This window comes from Cornus florida, unplaced genomic scaffold (genome assembly GCF_030987335.1).
Source record: "Cornus florida cultivar Cherokee Brave unplaced genomic scaffold, ASM3098733v1 CherokeeBrave_3.0.0_Hap2_Chr04, whole genome shotgun sequence".
Lineage (NCBI taxonomy): Eukaryota > Viridiplantae > Streptophyta > Magnoliopsida > Cornales > Cornaceae > Cornus > Cornus florida.
In genome coordinates, this window is record NW_026775574.1 from 107,001,370 (window position 1) to 107,024,022 (window position 22,653).

At 35.8% G+C, this 22,653-nt stretch overlaps 2 protein-coding genes across 2 annotated transcripts in view; both read right to left on the reverse strand.

Moving 5' to 3' along the window:
• Positions 1–4,709: 4,709 nt before the first annotated feature.
• LOC132305531 (glutamate receptor 2.7-like) lies at positions 4,710–11,196 on the reverse strand. Its single transcript, XM_059803163.1, has 5 exons — positions 10,899–11,196; positions 7,126–8,480; positions 6,481–6,793; positions 5,713–6,119; positions 4,710–5,588 (listed from the first exon to the last, which is right to left on the reverse strand). The coding sequence occupies exons 1-5, from the start codon at positions 11,194–11,196 to the stop codon at positions 4,938–4,940; spliced, it is 3,024 nt and encodes a 1,007-aa protein (XP_059659146.1). The 3' UTR covers positions 4,710–4,937.
• A 3,017-nt stretch (positions 11,197–14,213) lies between these two features.
• The window catches only part of LOC132304559 (transcription initiation factor TFIID subunit 10), a 46,460-nt gene continuing 38,020 nt past the window's right edge, over positions 14,214–22,653 (reverse strand). The window contains exon 6 of the mRNA XM_059802308.1: positions 14,214–14,525. Within this exon, the coding sequence (XP_059658291.1) occupies positions 14,445–14,525 (81 nt within the window). The 3' untranslated portion in view covers positions 14,214–14,444. The remainder of the gene's footprint in view (positions 14,526–22,653) is intronic.

A 22,653-nucleotide genomic window follows, 5' to 3' on the forward strand; every position in this document is an offset into this window, starting at 1 on the left:
TAATCTACTACATCCCAAACAGAGACCCGATACACATACACATCATAATTAATTCAATAATAACTAAATAGTCCATATAAAGATATATACACACTAAAGGAACCTCACTAGACTATAGAGTTGTCTCAACCTGAATAGTAGGCAACATGCAAAAACGCACATATAGTGGGCATGAGTACTTAGACCTACCAGCGTACACAACTACACTATATCTAGCTACACATCCCTAGCAATATACGCACCCTAACTACTGATCTTGAGACTCAAACTCATATCGTGGCGCATAATTATATGTGTAAAAATTCGTCCTAATCCAACCATCAAAAATAAACTATCCAATTATTATTTTAATAAAATGTCATCCAATTATTCCATTGACCTGACACGAATAAGTAGGACTTAACACTGTGGTTAATCCGTTCTCTTATTAAAAATAGGTAGGACTTAACTCGTAAGTTAATCCGTCCCTAATATGCCCCCATCCCATAATGGTGCATTAATCCATAACATATCTAAATAACAGTTTCCAATCCAAGGATAATGTAAATATTTTTTTTACATTTAATAAACCAAATAAATATGATATAAATCTTATACACATCTTTTGCATTTACTTGAGCAAAAATATCAATTCTAAGTAGCATGCATTTAATTTACATCACAAGACATTAACATGCATCTAAACTAAATTGTACATCTCCATGTTCTGATTAAATTAATTTAAATCTAACAATTAATTAAAATAATTTAATCCAACAATATTTAATTAATTTATCCTTTTAAAATTAATTAAATTCCATACTTAGCATGTAAATTTAAATCATGCATTTCAATCTTTAATGAATCTATTTAAATTAGATAAATATTTAATGCAGATCCATCAGGAAAAAAATAATAATAAAATAAATATTAATTTAATATTCCAGCATTAAATAGATTACTATTAAAAATATTTAATGCAAAAAAATACTATCCAATCAAAACAGAACAACAACCATATATAGAACAATTTAAAGAATGATTTAAATAATTAATCCTATCCTATTAAATCCATTGGATTTCTTTTCGTTCAACGTGCATAATGTATAAAAAAAAAAACGAGCTATTTAAATTTCTCTGAGCCATTAGTTTCCATGGTCAAAACGTATTGTTGCAATATTGATGATCTGATTGTTTCAATAAGCCATTATTTGTTTTTTTTTTTTCCTTTTCCTCGTTCGGCGTGTAAGCAAAACAAATCATAAACTTCGTATAAGTTATATCACAAACTGTATCATGTAAAAGTATGCTTAAAACAATATATAATAATATGCACACCACCAAACAATTTTGACTTAAAAAACTAATTAAACACAATTATTAAAACACCTAACATATTAAAACACATTAAAAAAAAACTTAATTTATTAAAATATAAAATCACGAACCCATTATTAAAACACATGAACTTTAATTTCTAAATTAATTCATGTAATTAAATCTGACTAATTTATTTAAAGAACCTAGAATTAATTTAGCATGCATAGGGTATGAATCAAAGGAGAAGAGAATAATTAAAACTTGCCTTTACAGATTTGATAAAAAAAACCCTAGCCTCCTTCTTCCTTTTTCTCTTCATTCCTCTTCCTTATTTCTCTCTCTAAAATATAGTACGTGATATATTTTCTAACCTCTTTCACAACTTTATAGTTATATATTTATAGGCAGCTAAAATAACCCTAATTATTTTCCCATTCCAAGACAAACTAAAATAAAATAAAAATAAAATAAAATAAAATTTGAATACTAAAAAGTAACTTAAATATATGTTACGTATAATCTATGTGTACTCCTTGTTATATATAATATATAAATATATATCAGATTATTATTTAAGGACTTTCCTTATATATATTTATTTATTAAATATACATATACATGGGTAATTATCCGTACCCATTAAACCCCTTATCCAAGTAGTCCATGGAGCCCAATTGATTGGTCAATTACTACTATCCATATCCAATTCCTTAAAAATAAAATAAATAAAATAAAAATAAAAATAAAACAATTAAATTCCTAAATAAATACACATTATCACATACAATTCAATTTAAACAAATAATTAAATCAATTAAACAAGTAAACAATTAGCCAAGAAAACAACTAAATAATTAAATGCAATTTAAACTATTAAAATAATACCGAGACTATCCTTTTTAAATTAGGGGTATTACAAGAAGAGAGTCCCAACAATCACGAATACGAACCGTCTACTGTACTTCAAAATTTGTATACTCTAATTCCCTTTAAAATAGGGACCGTTTCTCAATTTAGGAAGGAATTGGGGGCAAAGTGTGGAGGGAAAAATCCCTCATCCAATAGAAACATGCCATGTCAAGACGTAGGGACCATAGGAGAAAGTTTTTGACTAGTCATCAAAAGTCCAAGGTCCAGCATCGAGGCCCAGGATACGTATGGCAGATATTCGGTCCAGTAGGGGAATACTGAGCCTGATACCGTATATTGGTCCATCATCATGCAAACAACCTGATCCATGATCAGGAAGAATCCAACACTATATGGTATCATCTTGAGGGACACGCAATGCGAGTCCTAGTCCAATTTGACCTTTTTAATTCATTACAAATAGAGGCATAAACCTCCCAATAAAGATATCTAGTCATTAAACAATTCAATCTCTTTGAATATTATCTTCCATTTTTGAAGCGTATTGTAATTAAGGTTCTTTGACTTTTCTAAGTTAGACAATTTTTTTGCAGTTACACACCTTCATCTCATTGAAAATGCTTCTGTTTCATGTTGTTTGTCATGTGGACTCAGATGCCATTTTGATTGCCTTTCATAAGGGGAAGTTCCTCATTCTCATGGTGGGATCTAAGGCTCATTTAGGTGTCATTTTGGTGCCTTGAGTTTTGGTTTTGCTTAGGTTCAAGTTGGGGGTGAAATAGGCTCACTTTGGACTAAAATAAGAAATATGCAGAAAATAGAACTGGTTGCATTTTTTTTTTAAAACCTGTTCGTTAGTACATGCACATTTTCTGAGACAAATCAAACCTGTTACAATTTTGCTGGAACCTTTTGCACTTTATTATTCGTTTTTTTTTTTTTTTTTTTTTTTTTTTTTTTTTTTTTTTTTTTTTTTTTTTTTCGGTCGGCTTGTTTAAGGGAGTGTTTGGGTGGCCTTTTAAGGGCCTTAAAGTGGGTTTTAGGAGCGTGGAATGAGACCTAAATGGGGATTGCTGGGTGACAAGAATATACCATTTTATCGCTCTTTTAATTGAATTATTTCCATGTCCATTTAAGCCTTTTTCATAAAGAAAATGACTCTTTTTTTTATCCGATTCTTTTCTAATGACAATGAAACGTACTTTTCCATGAGATTGTTAAGTATTAAAATGACTTATTTATGTTTAATAAAGGTTGAAAATATCTTTTCCATGTATATTTTCAAGCATGATCATTCTATGAAAATGTGACTTAAAGTGCCACCTTTATTTAACTTTCTTCTTTCATTTAAGTTGTGAGGCTATGTATGACTCTTAATTGAATGAGTATTATGATTTATGATCCCACCATATATATGAGGTTAAGTGTTACAAGGGGAGCTTGTCTCACAACAGACTGGGATGGGAAAATGATTGGATATAAATGAGTGGGTATGCAGCACTACCCAATAGCTTAAGCTTTTGGGTAAATGGGCAAGCGCCCACCCGCTACAGTTGGTAATAGAGTCAGATCCAGTTCTTGATTCGGTGTCATGCCAAGTGTCCGGCTCGGAGGGCGTCTGGGTCTTCTTCCCAGGTAGGCAGAGTTGCCCGAGCTGCAACGACGACGTTGCGAGTTCAGGTGGGGGAGAATGTTACAAAGGAGAGCTTATCCGACATCGGATCTAGATAAAAAAATGATTGAGTATAAATGGGTGGGCGCGTATGACGCACTATCCAATAGCTTAAACTTTTAGGTAAATAGGTAAGCGTCCACTCGTTACATTAAGGACCTCGTTGACAAATAGGTTGGCGGGTAGAGTTTCGCTTTCGCACTTGGAGACTCGGGTTTAGGGTTCAGATTACCTTTCTATTCACTAATGTGCCGGGTCCTCGGGATTCAGGGCGTGACACTCTTAGCACTTTTTCATTTAGGGGATCAAATTAATTGTTGATTCAATGGCTGCTACATGGATTCTAATTGCATGTTGGTGCTTAATTGGTCATCCTTGAGAACCCCTTAAGGAGAATCCTAGAAGGAAGTTCTTGCCCCAAGAGCGTCCTGTAAACCCTAAAATAGAAACTTATATTTAGAAAGTTGTTAAGGTTACAAAAATTTGGCTTATGTGGTTGATGGTTGTTTTCAGTTCCTTCTCTACTTCAGGACTGAATAGGTCTTATTAAATGGCTTTGCCCAACCACCCTCTTCCCATTTGCATTTACGTCTGATTGAGGTATAAAATATTGGTGGAAAGAGTATAATGAGATCTGGGATGCATGGATACAACATCATGCATGATAGATATTAATAGCAAATCATGGAAATTTTAGGTGAAATTTTGGTAACTGTTATTGAGATACTAATAATCATTATTTATCTAGTTTCTGAATATGCCATAAGTGGCATATATTGCCTGGTCATTATTCAAGTATATATGCATATTTGAAACGTATATCTTGAAACAGGCACTGTACCTGTAAAATATTTTCATAACACCCCTTCATAAGTTCCAGTTATGCACATTAGAAATACTACTTTCCTGCATGGACACCACAGAGTTTGATCTATTTGTCATATTTCCTCATTCTAATTGGGAACTACAATTAATACTTCTGTACGAAAATACAATGGAGGATGGCATCCTCATGAAAGCTACGAGACAATTAACATTACTGGTTTGCATCTGCAGACTCTGAAGCCCTTGGCCGTTCTTGACTTGGACTAGTGAGCTAAATGGCTGGCACAATCTCTTGAGCTGTTTGCCCATTTGGATTCAGATCATCATACTCACACGGAGGAGTTCCCTGCTCTCCAAAGAAAACAAAGTTCCCATCTTTGTGGATGGAAAAACTAGATGGATTTGGGGGGCCAGTAGTATTGGGAGAGGCATGGAGAGAAAAGCCTGATGGACTTGGAGGGCCATCAGTCTGAGGAGATGCATGGAGAGAAAAGCTTGATGGACTTGGTGGGCAATTAGCATTCATACCATCCATACCGCGAATGCTACTTCTGTCTTGCAATTCACTTTTCCTGAAAGTATGGGAGGAGAGATCTTTTTTATCAAAGTGTCGAACCATCACTATGATCTTTCTCCATACTGAAGTTTTGGGCTCAAAGCGGCTCAAGACATGCCTATGCTCGTAAAGGAACAAAGATATATATACAATGAGAGCTGAAATTGAAGCAACTCCAGCAATGATGAAGAGGCCCCAAAAGCTGTCAGGACCAAGACTATTTGAAGAAACCAAAGTGTTCGGGTCTGGACAACTGCTTTGATCACCAAACCATTTTTTCTCAATTCCTACCATTATATCTTCCTCTGTAACATTTAAGATTGCTCTTGAAACATCAGGTACCAGAGGAGAACCTATTGGAAAGGCCTTCAAGTTGCAAAATATAAAGAAGAATTAACCCATATTTAAGGTTTCAAGCACTTATATATGAATGTGTTTGTGTTTGTGTGTGAAAGAAAGACACACAGGAAGATAATGAGAGATTACGTACAAAGCCGAAACCATCAGTCTTGTATGTAGGTTCCACCAAGGTATATTTTGAGCAGTACTTTCTAAGAAACAGCTTCATGTAGGGGATTTCATCAACAGCAGCTGCAATACCTTCCTTTCCACTACCTTTCCTGAAAAGTTCATTCAATTCCTCTAGAGTGCTATAAATCTTCAGTTGGGAGTCATCAAAGTTCATCCGTTTTAGGAGTCCCAGAACGAAGGAACCCTCTTGGTAACCCACATTCTCCCCTTTCTTTACAAGCTCATGTATATCCGTAACCGTTGGTTGGAGCTGCTGAACTGTTAACATCGATGTTAGACTTGCGGTGTAACTTTGAGTTAGAATGAGCACCACGAATACCCAAATGATTACCACAAATCTAGCCAAGTTGTTGACCACTTTCTCCCCTGTCAAAACAAATTAATTAGTGTTGAATCAACATTTAAGTGAAGTAACTATATATATATATATATATATATATATATACGGAAAGAATACGTTCAAATTATTCAGTGTTTTTGAATTAACTTGCCCTGATCATGACCTCATGAGCAGTTGTGGGTTGTGTAATTTCCGTACCAATATTGCTTTTATTAAAGCAGAGAAATCTCATATGCACCATAATGTGTGGAAGCCTTTTCTCAGCTAATTTGGTGTAACTAGTGTATCTTTTATATATAACTTCAATTAATTGCTACAAAGGCCTTTATTATATAAAACCATGCATGCATGTGTAAATTGAAGAGGGAGGAGAGACATATATATTACTATGTGCGAAAACCATGGTGGAGAAGGAGAACCAGAAGATAGTCCCAACTTGATGGGAAGGTGGCCCCCTGAAATCTTCATTTATTCGATGTTCAAGAACGTAAATCACAAAACCAATGAAAACGAAGGAACAGAAGGTTATCACCCAGAGGTCCCAAGTCAATGGCTTCAGGAACACCCAAGCATTTTTTATCTTCTTGTCTTTGATTGGTACGATCATTGATACGCCAGACTCGGTATATGGTAGAGTGAAATCCACATACAGTGACCTGTTCGCAATAATAGTAGTATCTCCTACCACAGCATCATAGTTCTGTTCATTATTGGGACAAAATTTTCACAATGAGTGCATGGTGAAAAAATTAGTAGCACTAGAATAGAATGAATGGAGTGTATGGTCTGTTTACATGAGTAACTTAATTTTCTACAGAGATCAGCTTATGCATGTGTATATATACATATATATATATATATATATATATATATATATCTATATATTTTGTGAATGGTTGAGATCTAGACAACGTACCTGTTTCTTAATTGGAATAACAGATTCCCAATTAAACACAGTTCCATAAATGACCGTAACTTTTATGCGTGCTAGTAAGAAAAATTAATTAAAGAAAACAAGTAAAGAAGAGTTACCCCAAGAAACACTTGTTGCACCATGTCGTTGTAGCTACCGGCACTCTCACCATCAGGCTTCATGAAAGGTATGTATTCATAAGGAACAGAATATGGTAGAGATGCCATAACGGCATCAAAGACATCTATGCAGAACCCTGTGACCTTTGTTGTGTTAGTTTGGTGATTTGGTTCTACTTTTACAAATTGAATAAAACCGTCTTTTACTGGAACTCCTATTTTCAACGTCTTTCCATTTGTCGGAATCACCCAACCCTTGGGAGTGGATGTAGTATCACCTGGCCATATAATAGATCCAAGATTGTTTCTCGAAGTGGAATAGGAATAAGTAGTTGCTGTGGAATTCAATTCTTTAGTGATTCCTTTTTCTGGTGTCCAGAATCCAATCCCTCTTTCCCCATTACCCATCACATTTACTATTTGAAAAGCTGATGATTGCAGCTGCCCATCAACTATATGGAAATCTCCACTAAGGCCTCTCAATTTAGTATCTAATACTGCTTTGAGAAGCATTGGACCATCTTGAGAGACTCCAAAAGTTTCAAGGTCTGTAAAATTTTCTGCAGAAATGTTTGCCTTTTGAAAGCCAAAATTAGTACTGTTGGTAGCACCAAGTACTTTCTCAGCTGCCATGGCTAGTGCAGTGGTAGCATCATAAGCCCATAGTCCAAAAACATTGAGTTTTGCATCAAGGACGTTTGGATTCTCCTGTTGGAACTTCCTTCTCCATCGAATTGTAAAATTCTCAAGCTCTTTCGTTCTTGGAATGTAAGGTTTCACACCCAACACCCCTTGCATTGAATCAATCACCGAAGCGTCCAATGAACTCAAGAGATCAGTTATTCCATCCGTCATGATCCAAACATAGCCTTCACTCATCATGCCGACCTCTTTTGCTTTGGTGAAAAGCCGAGATCCTAGAGAGGGCAACATGTGCACAATGAAGACTCTAGTGGGCATAGTCATCAACTTATAGAGCTCTGCCACAATTTGATCATCCGTGGCCCTTGGAGGGATTACACTCCGGTAGGGCACACGAGTGTCAATCTCTTGCAACTCATCAGTAAGAAATGGTATGATCCCCTCTCCAAACTCATTGTCTACATAAATGGGCACCGCTCTTCTCCATCCGTGGGCTTTGACAATTGCACTAATGGCCTTTGCTTGAGATGAGTCATTTTGGGTAGCTCGAATAAAGTATGGAGACCGGAAGGCCGAGAGAGAAGGGCTAGTTGCTGAGAATGAAATAACGGGCACTTGAGCTTTGTCCCCAAGATCAATAACAAAGTCTGCCTGCATGGATGTTGCTGGCCCTATGATGGCTCGCACTTGCACATTTTTTAGGAGGTCCAAAGCTGCATCAAGCTAGAATAGTTAAAGCTCTGAATTAAATTAATGCATGCATGTTGTATATCGTTGAATTTGTTGATAAGATTAGAAGATATTTAAGAACGAAGAAAGGTATGTGCAATTAGTTGAATTTGGGGAAGGACTAATTCTATCAATTTAGATTTGATTAAAAAGAGAAATAAAGAGTGACCAGCAATCAATTTGCTGCTAAAGAGCAGTAGTGGTAGTAAAGGTGTTTATAAGCGCGCACACACACATGTATATATATATATATGAAAGAACCAATAGCATAACATACATTATATATGTAGCAATATGGGTGACTATCAAACAGTTAATTAATTAACTAGTCATAGTTAAAATGCTGCTCGGTTTAAAATCGCTCTACAAGGTATGATAAATTAAAGCGTGTACTTTGGTCAAATATGTAAGTAATAGTCAGATGAGGAAGAGGTGAAACTTGAACACGGGTACACCTATTCAGGAAATTGGACACTTCGTCAATTAGGCCACTAGATAATGCCCTGTAATCTACACAAACATGTTAGATATAAAAAGAGATAAAAATCCAGTTTAAATGTTTTTATCCTAAAATATCCAATTTAAATGTTGCAGCCAGAAGTAATATTCGCTCTTCCCTAATTTTTTCGGTAGGTAGTGACGAAAATTGAACCCTAAGTTACAATCAGGTCAAAGCAAACCTGTCAAAATCAAATAAGTATTATAAGTATATATTTCTCTAATGTCACAGCTGGATGAATAATTAAATGGCTGCATATAGCTAATCATACATGACAAGAAAATCAAGGAACAAATTAAACTTAAGACAATGAGAGTATGTCTTGAAAGTTTAAAAAGCAGAAGTGAAAAAATTATAATTTTTAGCATTAGTTATTTTTATAAGTGTTTTTTCATGGTTTAGTGATATTTCATCATCTTTTATGGTAGAAGGTCGATAATTCAAATCTCCACAAGATAAATTAAAAGGAATTAAAGTGACATTTTTCTGTGTGTTGTAATGTCATTATTATTATTATTATTATTATTATTATTATTATTATCTCTCCTCTGTTTAATGGTTGGAATCTCAAGCCAAGACATCTTAAGCTAATACTTTTAAAAAAAACATTTTATTTTATTTATTTTCTTTCTCCGGTAGGGTGAATAAATAAATAAATATATATATCAAAGTCGTACATGATTAATATATATATATATATATAGTATAATATAATATGACAACTAAATCACAAAATAATTTTTATTCCTAGGTCAGACGCATGCACTATTATTCTAGACAAGTGAAGCCACAAAGATTCCCTTGACTTCTGAGTACTACATACCTTTTTCTCAAATTATTTTTTACAGTTTCATTCTTCTAATTACTTATCAATAAGATATATATATATATATTCATGTGGCTCCATAATTTTATACCATATATATAATGGATAATGTAAGTATAATAATTTTGGAAAGTCAAAAATGTTTCTATATATAATTACAAGCTAAAAATTCTGAACATTACCTCGCTCGTACAGATCGTTGTCCAGTTAATGAAGCAATCCATCCTGGCCTTCATAGTCATAGGTCAAGGACTTTGATTAACAATCAATCAATTCTGATGTACAATTCACTACTAGCTGGTTAAACAGTTCAACACTTGAACATCATTGCCATTGGTGCAAATTTGAATATCGATTATAATAACCACTTCGACAAATATCAAATGTTACTCTCCTAACTCCTATCCTAGCCGGAATTAGATTAGAGCTGAGTAATACATGTATCTCATATATATATATATACCTAGCATTAAAATAAATATATAAGTTAATTAATTATAAAGTTGTTTTTATCATTTTAATAATGAAAACCGTAAATTAGTCCGTTCAATATTCAGACTCCTTGAAAAAAAAACTTGCCAGTATCAGAAAGTTTCCTGTTCTACTTCTCCAGTTAACCATGTCAATGTCACAAGGTTTATTAGACTTACAGGAGCCACTTGGTTTGTTACATGGTAGTGGCCATGCATGATGGAAAATTATTGCTGATTATATATTTATATACAGAGTGGAGAACACAAAATTAATTAAAGGAAGATCCAAGAGAGAGTTCCAAACGTATATGCTAGCCAATTAAGAAGTAGCTGTAAGTAATATTTCTAAAAATCTTAAGAAACCAATTCACAATATATTATAATGACAGCTAAAAAAGATTAAGGCCAGCCAATAAATTAATTAGTCTCACCATCATGACCTTATTTTTCATGATGGGTGTTAATTAGAATTAAGATTTTCAATAATTAAACCCATTAATATTTAATTACTTAATGGTCAGTTCCATCAACAGATTAATTGATGGACATGAATCCATAACACACACACAGAAAGAGATGGAGTATATATGGTGGTACAACGTACCTGCTGAAGCTGCACCAACAACATCCTCCTTGGAGTCCCTGGTGTTCAACACCAGCCTAGTCTTGTAGTAATTAGCTTCATGAGATGTGTCGTCATACATGTCCGAGAGGGCCATCGAGATACAGCTCAACCCCATCTGTCCAATCCATCTATTCAAGTCAAGAACAACTCCCACGTTCACATTCACTGGAATACTTGTTCTGCTCTCAACCGTTGATGCTAATATTTCTGTAAACAGAAGCGCTGATGAGAGAGAGAACAAATGAGACAAAACCAGTTGGGTTGGTCTTCTCCTCATCTTAAACACAAATATTAATTGGCACCTGCTTATTTATTTGATCCAGATTCATTGTTTTGTTATTATAAGATTCATCCATTTATATACGATCTTATATATTTAATTATTTATAGGCCTAGTGTATGATTTCAAAGGTACGTACAAAAGAAAAGCCTACTTATTATAAATAAAGTTTTGCTTATGTGACATAGTTGGGTACTTGGGTGTATGAAATTTCATAAAATTGCAGGCAGCAAGTCAAACATTGGGGCAGGACGTGTATATATATATACATATATATATAGTTGAAGCAGACCATGTTTTACATCATTATTTGACTATTTTGATCGATCTGTATAGTTGAATTACAATGGTAGCATTAATTATTCAATGGATAGAAGTTCAATTTCATTGACGAAGTGACCAAATTTCATACAATCAAATCAAACTTAAAAGAGATCGATCCTAATGAATTAATATTTCTCAATCTATGGTATTTCTGTAATGAAATAGACCCGCTCCTGATGATTTTATCTTTACAAAATTCATGATATCTAGGTGCATTAATTAATTAATACTCAACTGGTTGATTTTCCTCTTAATTGCTAGTACAGATTTAAACATCAAAGATCACTCTAAAATTTATGACTTAAGAGAAGTAAAACACAATAATCTAATGTTAGTTAAAATATCCAAAAACTCAAATGTGTGTACGTGTCAGCTAGCTTATCTTCACATGTGATGTATGTATCATATATGTATGAATATATATATAATAATTATTAATTATTAATTCAAATAAAAACTCTCTGACCTAATGTATAAGTGTTGCTTAATTATAGGAGCGGATCCAGTGGGCAGAATTAGATGCCCACATTTAAAGATATCATTTGTCCTCTCTCTCTATATTAATACTGCTTAATTACACCCCCCCACAACGCAACGCGCTTCTCCCTCAGTGAAGTTTCCTTTTATTGTGAATGTGTGTGTGTGTGTGTGAGAGAGACAATGTCAACATATTCCAATTAAGTCTACCATTGGGCATTCAATTGTTGGATTTGAAATGAAAAGTCAGTCCCTTTGATTCCACACCACACCGCGCGAATATGTGTGACGGATAGAGAGAGAGAGGGAGAGAGAGAGAATTAGAGAGCGACTATGTCAACATATACCAATTAAGTCTACCATTGGTAGTTCTCCCGCATCCAACATGGGCTTCAATTTTATAATTACTTGTTTGTAATTTTGTCTACGGTCTATTAGTTGACTTCCAATGATTCACTACCTCGTAGTGTATTAATTCTTAACTCATTAATTATTGCAAATAAAAATGAAATTATAATTAAAGCCTAATATGTCTCGTCTATGATGAGAGCAAGTAAAATGAGAACTAGAGATCTGGGTGGTTGTTGTGGAGACAATATATCACTATCAATTCCACCCAATGTTCAAGTGACGTAGAACACAACGCAGATGATTTAGAAGTTTATTTAGATTGTTAAAGGTAAACAACAGTTTTTTTTGGAATAATTTCGACAAGTTCTTGACTTTAAAAGACCCCAGTTTAATAAAAAATGGACTAACTCCCAAAAATCAACAATCTTTTTTTTTTTTTTTTCTAATTGGTTGGTAGTCGCATACACTTGTCTCTTTTAAGATTTGAACTCATGACCTCCCTTTGGAAAGTAAGAGGCTGATATCACTAGGCCACTAATCCGTTGATAAAAAAAAAAAAAAAATCAACAACTTTGCTGTTGAGGTAGGGTGCTCTTCGGTATAATTCAATTGTTTTAGGATTCGGAAATTGTGTTTTAATAATTTTGAATATTTTGGAATTTTTATTAATATTCTAAACGGATTCAAATTACCCTCCTTTTTGGTAATTAATAGTTTTTAGTAATTAGATTTCTCATCTCCGGCAGTTATGTATATATATATATATTTTTTTGTTAATTTGAAGTGTCATAATAAATTTACACAAAATTTTGAATTATTTATTTTTAGCCTAGCATTTGTTTTATATCTTTTGTGTAAAAATATATCCCCCAATAATAACCAACGAGTGTCATGTCATGCCTGAACCCCACAGTTAATGAAATGAGAAAGAGAGGGGAAATGAAATATGGTGATGTTGTTGTGTAAAAAAATTATATAAAAATATATAATAATTTTACACAATAATGTGACAGTTACGTGGCAGTGTATTTTACATAAGAATATTTTAACAGACTATTTTAACAGACTGTTAGAGATATTGTTACGATTTTTTTATTTATAAATACGTGTATAACAGAGCGCATTATTCAATCAGTTACCAATAAATATATCACAATTCTCTACAAATTTCTTCAACTTGGTGGATTTAGGAAACTTCAATTGAATTAGTTAAGCAAGAGTTCTCACTCCCATTGAATGAACTATAAGCCAATAATATATACGGAAGCTGTAAAGCACCTGAATTTTTTATTCATAATAAATTTCCATAACAAGGCTATCATATACCAAAATTTTGGTTACACAAAAACTAGTAATGAAGTGGTTAAAAGATTGGTATGTCACAGGCACAAATAGGAATGTGGCAAACCAAGAATAATACATCTAAGATAACTTTAAACTCCACTTTCTACCCACATCAAAAAGGTATATTAGTAAACACTAAAATCAATTCAACCGTCTAGTTTGTATTCAACAAAAAAATGTAAAAGTTCCAAGGTTGTCCTACTTTTCGTTCGATAATTACATTCAGAAGAAAAATTACTATGAGCCCACAATAGTTTTCCATCGGAGTGCGTCACCTACATAAGATCAAGCCTAGTATGACAGGGTTTGAGGTAACAACATTTTGGCTCTTATACAACGTAAATTCCATATGCTCTAAAATGTTAAACTTCTGGATAGTGTAACTAAGTGTATATATCCTCTAGCAGTAATCATATTCAGATCAATTTTTGGTTTGCACGCAACACACCCCAAAAAGTTCACAACAAAGCAGCCTGGTGACATTCAAACCAAAAATAAGAACAAATGTACACAATAAATACCTTAAAAATAAGAACCTGAATTAAGAATATAATTCACGTACACAAGTATAGGTGTGAATGTACATGATAAATGCCTTGATTTACAACCTCCAAAGCAAACAAAGATAGGAGTAATCAATTAAGCATAACCACCCTAGTAGCAATGTTTTCATAGCCATACCAAAACATAAGTTGACTAGAACATGGTAAACAGCCATGAAGAATTTGTTTTACAGACACAAACCCAGTTCATTCCTCTGTTGAAGCAGGATCCAACCCAGCTGAAGGGCTATCAGCATAATACTCTTGATGTTTCACATTGACGCCATACTGCTCAATTCATGGAAGGAAATAAAAAGTAGTTACAAAAAATCACTGCAAAATAATGCATAATTTAAAAGAAAGGAGTTCTGGAACCATTTAAAACAGGTACCAGAACTGCGAGCAGCCCTAATTCAATATCAACCAGGAATTTACTTGTTCTGATAATAGCAAAAGTCAAATCTCCCAACGAATGAACCCAAATGCCTTTAGATGTGTGTGTGTGTGTGTATATATTTCAACCAAAAAACAAAACAAGAATCACCACAGAAAAGCAAACACGGCACACAAAGAACAGAAATATTTACATGGTTCGGTGTAACCTACTACACGGTGAAGATCCGACTAAAGATTTCATTATGCGAAACCCAAGAAATCAGTTCTCTGTCAACACCCTCAAATAACCCAAGGAATCGTATGTCAAACCCTTCATAGCTCTGATTTTATGCATGGCCAGGTGAACCCTTGTTGTCCTTCCTCACCAAATTCACAATATCTGGTAACCCTCCCACAAACCCCAATGGGTCAAACCATAGTTGAGGCACTCCACAGGTATGATAAATTTGAATCATCCAACCCTCTGCCACTGGAAGAAGAAATCCCCTGGTACTCCTCAGAACCCACTACCCTCCCTAGGGGTGCACAAAAAACCGGTGAAACCGGTAAACCAAACTGAACCGGACAGTTCGGTCTGGTTTTTCCACGGTTCGGTCAGGTCCCGGTTCCACATTTTTGGAAACGTAATTTTATGGTTCGTTTCTAGTTTGGGTCCTTCAGCACCAAAACAAACCAAACCTCAGTGCTAACGCAGCGCCATAGAGCACCACCTCCTACTCCTTCACCGCCGTAAACTCTCAGTGCTCCTCCACCACCCCTCTCTCTCTCTCTCTCTATGGCATAAACAGTGTCACCGTCGCCGCTTATGTAATGACCTCGCAGTTTGTGTTCTTCTAAATCAATATAGGTGGTGATGAAGTGTAGGGATCGATTACACAGGCTGGTGAAGGAAGAGTTGGAAAGCCGCAATTGATGCGCTGAAGCAAACAGAAAATGACACACGTCTTCTTACAATGGTAAGCAAGACCAAAGATACTCCGATCACCGTCGGAGCCTAGAATTCTATAGGGAAATCTGGGGGAAAGCCTTAGAGAAGTATAAACTCTGATAATATCTCAAAATTATATTGATAAAGACTTGGTTCAACAGATACATAGGGCTGTCCTTTTTATAATACAAGAATTAATGACACTTATAAAAAAATAATAATAATAAGACAAGAATTAATGACACTGATAATGACTTCTACTATTCTCATAACAATTTCAGATTTCCATGTCATAATAACTACTTAAAACTTTGACTAGACACTTTCCAAGACTATTGATTGCCTCGATCCTGACTACAGTACCCTTAATGATTTGCATCAGACCCTCCTCCTTGAAGAAAACTCGCCCTTGAGTTTGATGCAATTTACCATGATCAAATAAGAATCCAAGTAACACCTTCCATCCTTTCTTTCTTCTTTTCCTTACTTGAGCAAAATACACTAATGTTACTGATAAAGAATCTGATTTTCAGACCTCTCTTCAGATATTTTGTAGATTTCCAAAACCTGCTTGAACACAAATCAGGAGCCAAGACCTGAATTAATCTGATTTTTGCATCGGAACAACACCTGATTATATGTTGTGCCAAGAATTCATCCCAAATCAGATCACAAGTATGGAATTCATGATTCCTCAACTCCAAGAATAAAGACGATTCATTTCTAACCAAATTATACAAGGAAACTTCTTCAGATGTATATTCTAAGGAACCCCTTACCATTGGAAATTCAATGGTTTTATCTTCAAAATTTTCCTCTATTTGTCTGTCGACAGACATAAGTTCTGAAATTTCTTCAACTTTGTAATCAACTTGAAATATTTGCTTTAATTTCTTCAACAGTTCCCACTTTCTCACCACAAATCCACGATATGCAGATTGAATAATGATGGCTGCTTTATCTTCTGAAATGTTGCTGGCTGCTTCTTTAGACTTCTCCTCTTCCACCTTTTTTTCCTCATATTCCTCTTTATAGTTGTCAAATTCTGGAAGTGATGAAGTTGAATGTACCCCCATGATCTCATCTTTTTCATCTACACTTTCAAAAGATTCATCAAAAGTTGAGTAGGTGTCAACATAAATCCCAAGATCTTCCTCATTAAAGAATTGTTTTTCGTAAATGTCGTGGTTGTTTACATCTCTTGGGAACTTGGCAGACTTGTATCTTGAACCTTTGCAAGTGTAGGACCAAAATTCAGGCTCTTGGGCATGGTTCACCACTGCGGCCCAAGTGTTTTGTGGCTGTGCTGTCCAATATTCGCATTGATATACATCCATTTGTCTCCTAATGTCCAGATTAAGAGGAGAAATGATTCCGTATTGTTCTAAGATAGTGTTCAATCGAGAAATTTGATGTTACAGATTTTTTTGCAGATTTTGAACATCTTCTTTTGTGGCTATTGTGCTTCCTTGCTTAGCCATAGATCCGCAGTAATCACAGATCTGAAGGAGAGGCTCTGATACCGCTTGAAGCAAACAGAAAATGACACAAGTCTTCTTACAACATTAAGCAAAACCATATCTAATTACTACTTAAAACTTTGACTAGACACTTTCCAAGACTATTGACTGCCTCAATCCTGACTAAAGTACCCTTAATGATTTGCATCATGCGCAAACTGCCGTGCAAGTTTCAAACGTTGGTGTGCGACGCTGTTGGATCTACCGTTGTGGTCTCAATAATAATGCATGATAAGATTGTTGCAAACTGTGGTGGAACTGAACTGAACTAAACCGAACCAATTCCTCACGATTCGGTTTGGTTTGGTTCCAGTTTGTGTGGAACCATTAGGACCGGTTTGGTTCCAAAATACTCCCAAACCAATCCTAATCAAACCGTGTGCAGCCCTAACCCTCCCCCATCTCCTCATAAAATGCCCCTAGTCCCTCTCCTCTAATTTATCCCCATTGTGCCACTCCCACAACATCTGACATAATCACCCTATGCTTCTCTAAGTCATTCCTCCACCCAATATTCCATGAGATTAGACAAAAGGTTCATGAGGAAACACTAGCCATACCCCTCCCCTTCTTCCCTGAATAAAACAAAACTTCCATATCACCTCCCTTGGACCATCATAGTTAAGAAAGAAATAAGATTTTTCAACACTCTCTCCCTTCTATAGAAAGATCCTCCCCTATTCCTTCTAGCCTCCAGCTTAGCTTGCATATCTCAGTTTTCTGTCAATACTCTCAAACCACCCAAGGAATCTTTGACAAACTCTTCATAGGTTACACCGAGGAAAGAGCTAAAAGCTCTGATTTACACACGCCCAGGTGAACGGGTATGATAAATCTGAATCATCCACTCCAATAATACTGGAAGCAGAAATCCCCTGGTACTCCTCAGAATCCACTGCCCTCCCCCATATCCCCCTAAAATGCCCTTGTGCAGCTTCATCAATTTCAAGGACCCATCAGTGCCCCTCAAACCCAATCCCAGAATTCCCCACCACCTGACACATGGTCACCTGATTTAGAATAACAATAAGAAGAAGATAGGCAACAGTTCAGTAGGGTTCAAGTCATGGACAAGGTATTTGGTGGACGGGAGCTTACCCTAATGGGCAGGCTATGGAGAGGAAAGCATAAGAAAGAGGAGAAGAAGGAAAGAGGATCATATTCTCTCAAACAAAGCTTTAAGGCAACAACTTCTCAAAATCATATTCATGGCGAGATGATTACAGGACTTAAAAAATAAAAACCCAATGAAAAATAATCCTTACCCTTTAAAACAAGGGAGAATTACAAATTACACCTACTTTTAAAATTTAAAGACTAAAAAGTCCTAAGAAATTTATAAGGACCAAAAAAACCTAGTTTTAATAAATATTTGCAATCAAGAAATATATGTATATATATATTTTTTTGGACATTCCAAAAAAAATATAGTTTATTTTTTTGGTAAATAAAATATTTGCAATCAAATTCGGAATTCTATTAACAATTTTATTGTCCAATATTGCCCTTTCTGGTTGAAATGCCTCCAATATCATTTTCTTATTAAAATATTGACTATACTCTTTACCTCTAATTTGTACTTAGTATCAATTTACAATAACAACAAAAAAGCACATAGTTTTAATTGCCAATTTTGTAAAATATTTACCAAGTAATATAAATTTTACCTATTGTAATAAAAATAACAAATTCAAAAGATTCCACTATATATATATATATATATTTGCATGAAATACATTCATGCACAGTTAATGATTTAGGTGTTGTTTGATAATACTGAAAAATTAAGCACTAAATTTTTTACCAACAAGCCAGTGGCCTAGTGGTACCAGGCTCCTACTTCTCAAAGGGAGGTCAGGGGTTTGAGCCTCGGTGGAGACATGTATGTGTGACTACCAATTAAGAAAAAAAAAAATAAGTACGAAAATTTTTTAGAGTTGAATATTAAGCGCTGAAGTTTTTAAGTGAGTTAAATATAAATATTTTTTTATTATTTTTTAATTTTAAGCGTTCAGCATCTGAAGTTCCGGTCACTTGAAATTTTACCCCAATTTAAATGGCACTTTCCTTTTTAAGTAATATTCAGATTGCGTTATCATACACAGTTAATTGGATAAACACTTAATCTGTTCAGAATTAAATGCATTATGATAAACACTTAAAAGTATATTAGAAAGCATTCAAAAGGGAAACGCATACCAAAAACTATACGAGGCCTGAAGCCAAAAAAAGACCCCCAAGGACCCAAGAAACCCAAAAAAATCTACAATCTCCTCTAAAGAATTACAATTTCTCTCATGACCCAACTACAGAGATTACTAATGATAAGAAATTTCAAAGCCCCAATGGAAGATTCCTCCCCGTCAACAGATCTTCTTTCCTCTCCTTCCAAACACACCACCAAATGGGGGTCGCCTTCCAAAAATTGCGAGTGTGGGCTCCCACAAAACAGCCTCTCCACGCATCGATCAAAGACCGAGGCATAACTTATTGGACGCTAAACAAACAAAAAATAAGACACCAATAATCGTGAGCCACAAGGCAATGCAAGAGGAGGTGATCTAACAACTCTGCATCCCTCTTGCGCATGCAACACCAATTGACAGTAATGTCTTCTCTTTCTCAGATTATCCATCATCAAAATCTTGCCCCAAACTACAGTCCAAACAAAAAAGGCTACTCTAAAAGGAGCCTTCATATGCCAAACCAACTTCCAACGAAAACTAGAACCATATAAGTCGGAAAGACAATAAAACAAGGAACGGACCTCAAACCTCCCATAAGGAGAGGGCACCCAAAACATGGAATCAAGGCCGTTACTGTAACAACCCTCACTCTTTCCAGACACACTATTGTCCTCTTTTGGCTCCCCTAGACCAAATACTTCCCAGGGGGTCACCCTACTACTCCAGAGCAAGCACATTTAACTTTAGAATTCTGATGGCCGTGAACCCATCAGAACTCTGTAGTTAAGAGTGCTTAACTTGGAATAGTACCAAGATGAGTGACCTCTTGGGAAGTCTGGTCCAGGGGAGCCAAAAGCGGACAATATTGTGTCTGGGTAGGGCGAGGGCCGTTACATTTACCATCCAACTCATGTCTATATAAAAGATCCAGAAGATCGTAAACATCGTCCAATTCCCAATCTTGGAAATGTTGCCGAAAACGCAAATCCCATGTAATCCTACCACTATCAAGACGATAATAGTCAGCAACCAAGGCATGTCTATCCTGGGAAAAGAACGGGACAACAGATGATCGCCACAACATAAATCTTCCCAGAACCGAATACCCCAGCCATCCTGAGCCTTGAATCTTATATGTTTAGAAAATTCATCTCAACCCTTTCGAATGAACTTCCAAACACCCACACCCCAGCTGAACTAACTGCACAAGAGGACCAACCACCTCTCTCTCCCCAAAACGACATAATAACCCCCCTCCAAAGCCGGTGTCTTTCGCCTTTGAATCTCCACAACCACATGCCTAGGAGAGCCCTATTGAAAGGGATCAACCTTCTAATATCCAAACTGCCCACTAAATAGGCCTACACACATGCTCCTAACAAACAAGATAATACTTGAACTCCTCCCCCTCACCAAAAGAAATTCCGCTGAATTCTCTTTATTTTTCCGACTACGAAGGACGGAATATGAAAGAGAGAGAGAAAGTATGTAAGGAGACTCAACAACATACTCTTCATAAGAGTTACCTTCCTACCCTTAGACAAATGCTGCTTCTTCCACCCACCCAGCCTTCTCACAAATCGCTCGATCACAGGGTCCCATCCTCCCACCCTCCTCAACGGAGCACCTAGGGGCAAACCCAGATAAGAAATAGGAAAGAAGCTAACCCCACACCCAAGAACCACAGCAAGAAAAGCGATGTCTTGAACCTCCCCCAGAGGGACAAGCGCATACTTTCCCACATTTACTTTTAGGCCAGAGACTGTGTGAAAGCAAGGCAAAACACATCTCAAATATCTTAGTTGGGTTGCATCAGCATCGTAGAAGACCAAGGTATCATCCACAAACAGCATGTGAGAGATCTCCATATGATGGGCCGCATCTCTACCCACCCTGAAGCCCTTGATAAAACCAAAGTCTACTGCCCTCCTCATCAGTTTGCAAAGCACCCCCATAACAATGATGAACAAAAACAAAGAGAGAGGATCATTATATCTTAAGCCTCATGAGCTACCAAAAAAAAAGGATGGGGACCCATTCACCAAAACGGAAAATCTAATTGATGAAATGCAAGCCTCAATACATCTCCTCCATCTCTTCCCAAAGCCCATTCTCTCCAACAGATATAGCAGGAAACTCCAACTAACATGATCATAAGCTTTCTCAATATCAAGCGTACACAAAACTCTAGGGACACCACTACTCATCCTGGAATCCACGAACTCACTGGCAATAAGAGTTGAATCCAGAATCTGCTGATCGCCAATAAAATCATTCTGGGACTCTGAGATTACTCTATCCAACACATCCCTCAATCTCAAAGCAAGGACTTTAGCTATAAGCTTATAAATACACCTCACTGAACTACTGATAGGTCTAAAAATCATTAACATCGAACGCTCCACTTTTCTTAGAGATGAGCCATAAACAATTCATAAATGCTGAATTGAGTTATGAAACATCTTATTTACATTCTTTTCACTTTTGTCCTTTATAATTTTTTTAAAACAAGTAATTTCAAGAATAAAAGGTAAGTTTATTTAAATTTAAGAGTGATATATAATAGGGTTAAGTGCATTAAACCCCCCTCAACTTTCTTCTCTTTCTCAAGAAACCCCTATGAACTATCAAAAGAACACTTAACCCCCTGAACTATTTGCTTTGTTGCAAAATGTTACTTTGCCGTCTGAAATTTAACGCCAAAAAAGACACGTCACACAGATTGGGACTAAGCAAAATTAAAAAGACAAAAATAACCTTATGACCCATTAAATTTTTTGATAAGTGGATGACCCATTAAATGAATAATATTATATAATAATATATGTCTATGACTCTATAAACGTACACATCTATATACATCCCTCTATTATATATATATATATATCACTACGCCTACCGCCCTCTCTCTCCAACCAAACCACACTCACCGTCCATGGCCACCACCTCCATCATCCATCTATAGCGCCATCGCCACCACTCTCTCTCCCCCCCAAAGTTTCTTCTTTCCTCACAACCACCTCCACCGTCCATAGCTACGCCCCCCCCCCCCCCCCCCTCTCTCCAATCCACCTCTAACTCCGGCGATGAAACAACAATGTTGCAGAGGTCGGCGTTTGGAGGGGAATCGATTGAAAACATGGCACATATTTTTGGGGCAGTTGCAATTGGGTTGGTTTGGTGATATGCAACAACAGATTTTAGGGCTTTTGATACTAAATTTGTAATGCGTCCATGGGTGACCATCGAACGCAACGCCTCAGAGAGCGATTGAGATAAAACAACAATAGTAAAGAAGTGATGGAGAAGTGGAGGAGACTAGCTGCAATTCCTAACTTGTGCAGAGCGGCGTTAGGGTTTGTTTTCTCTGATTTTGCATGAAAGTT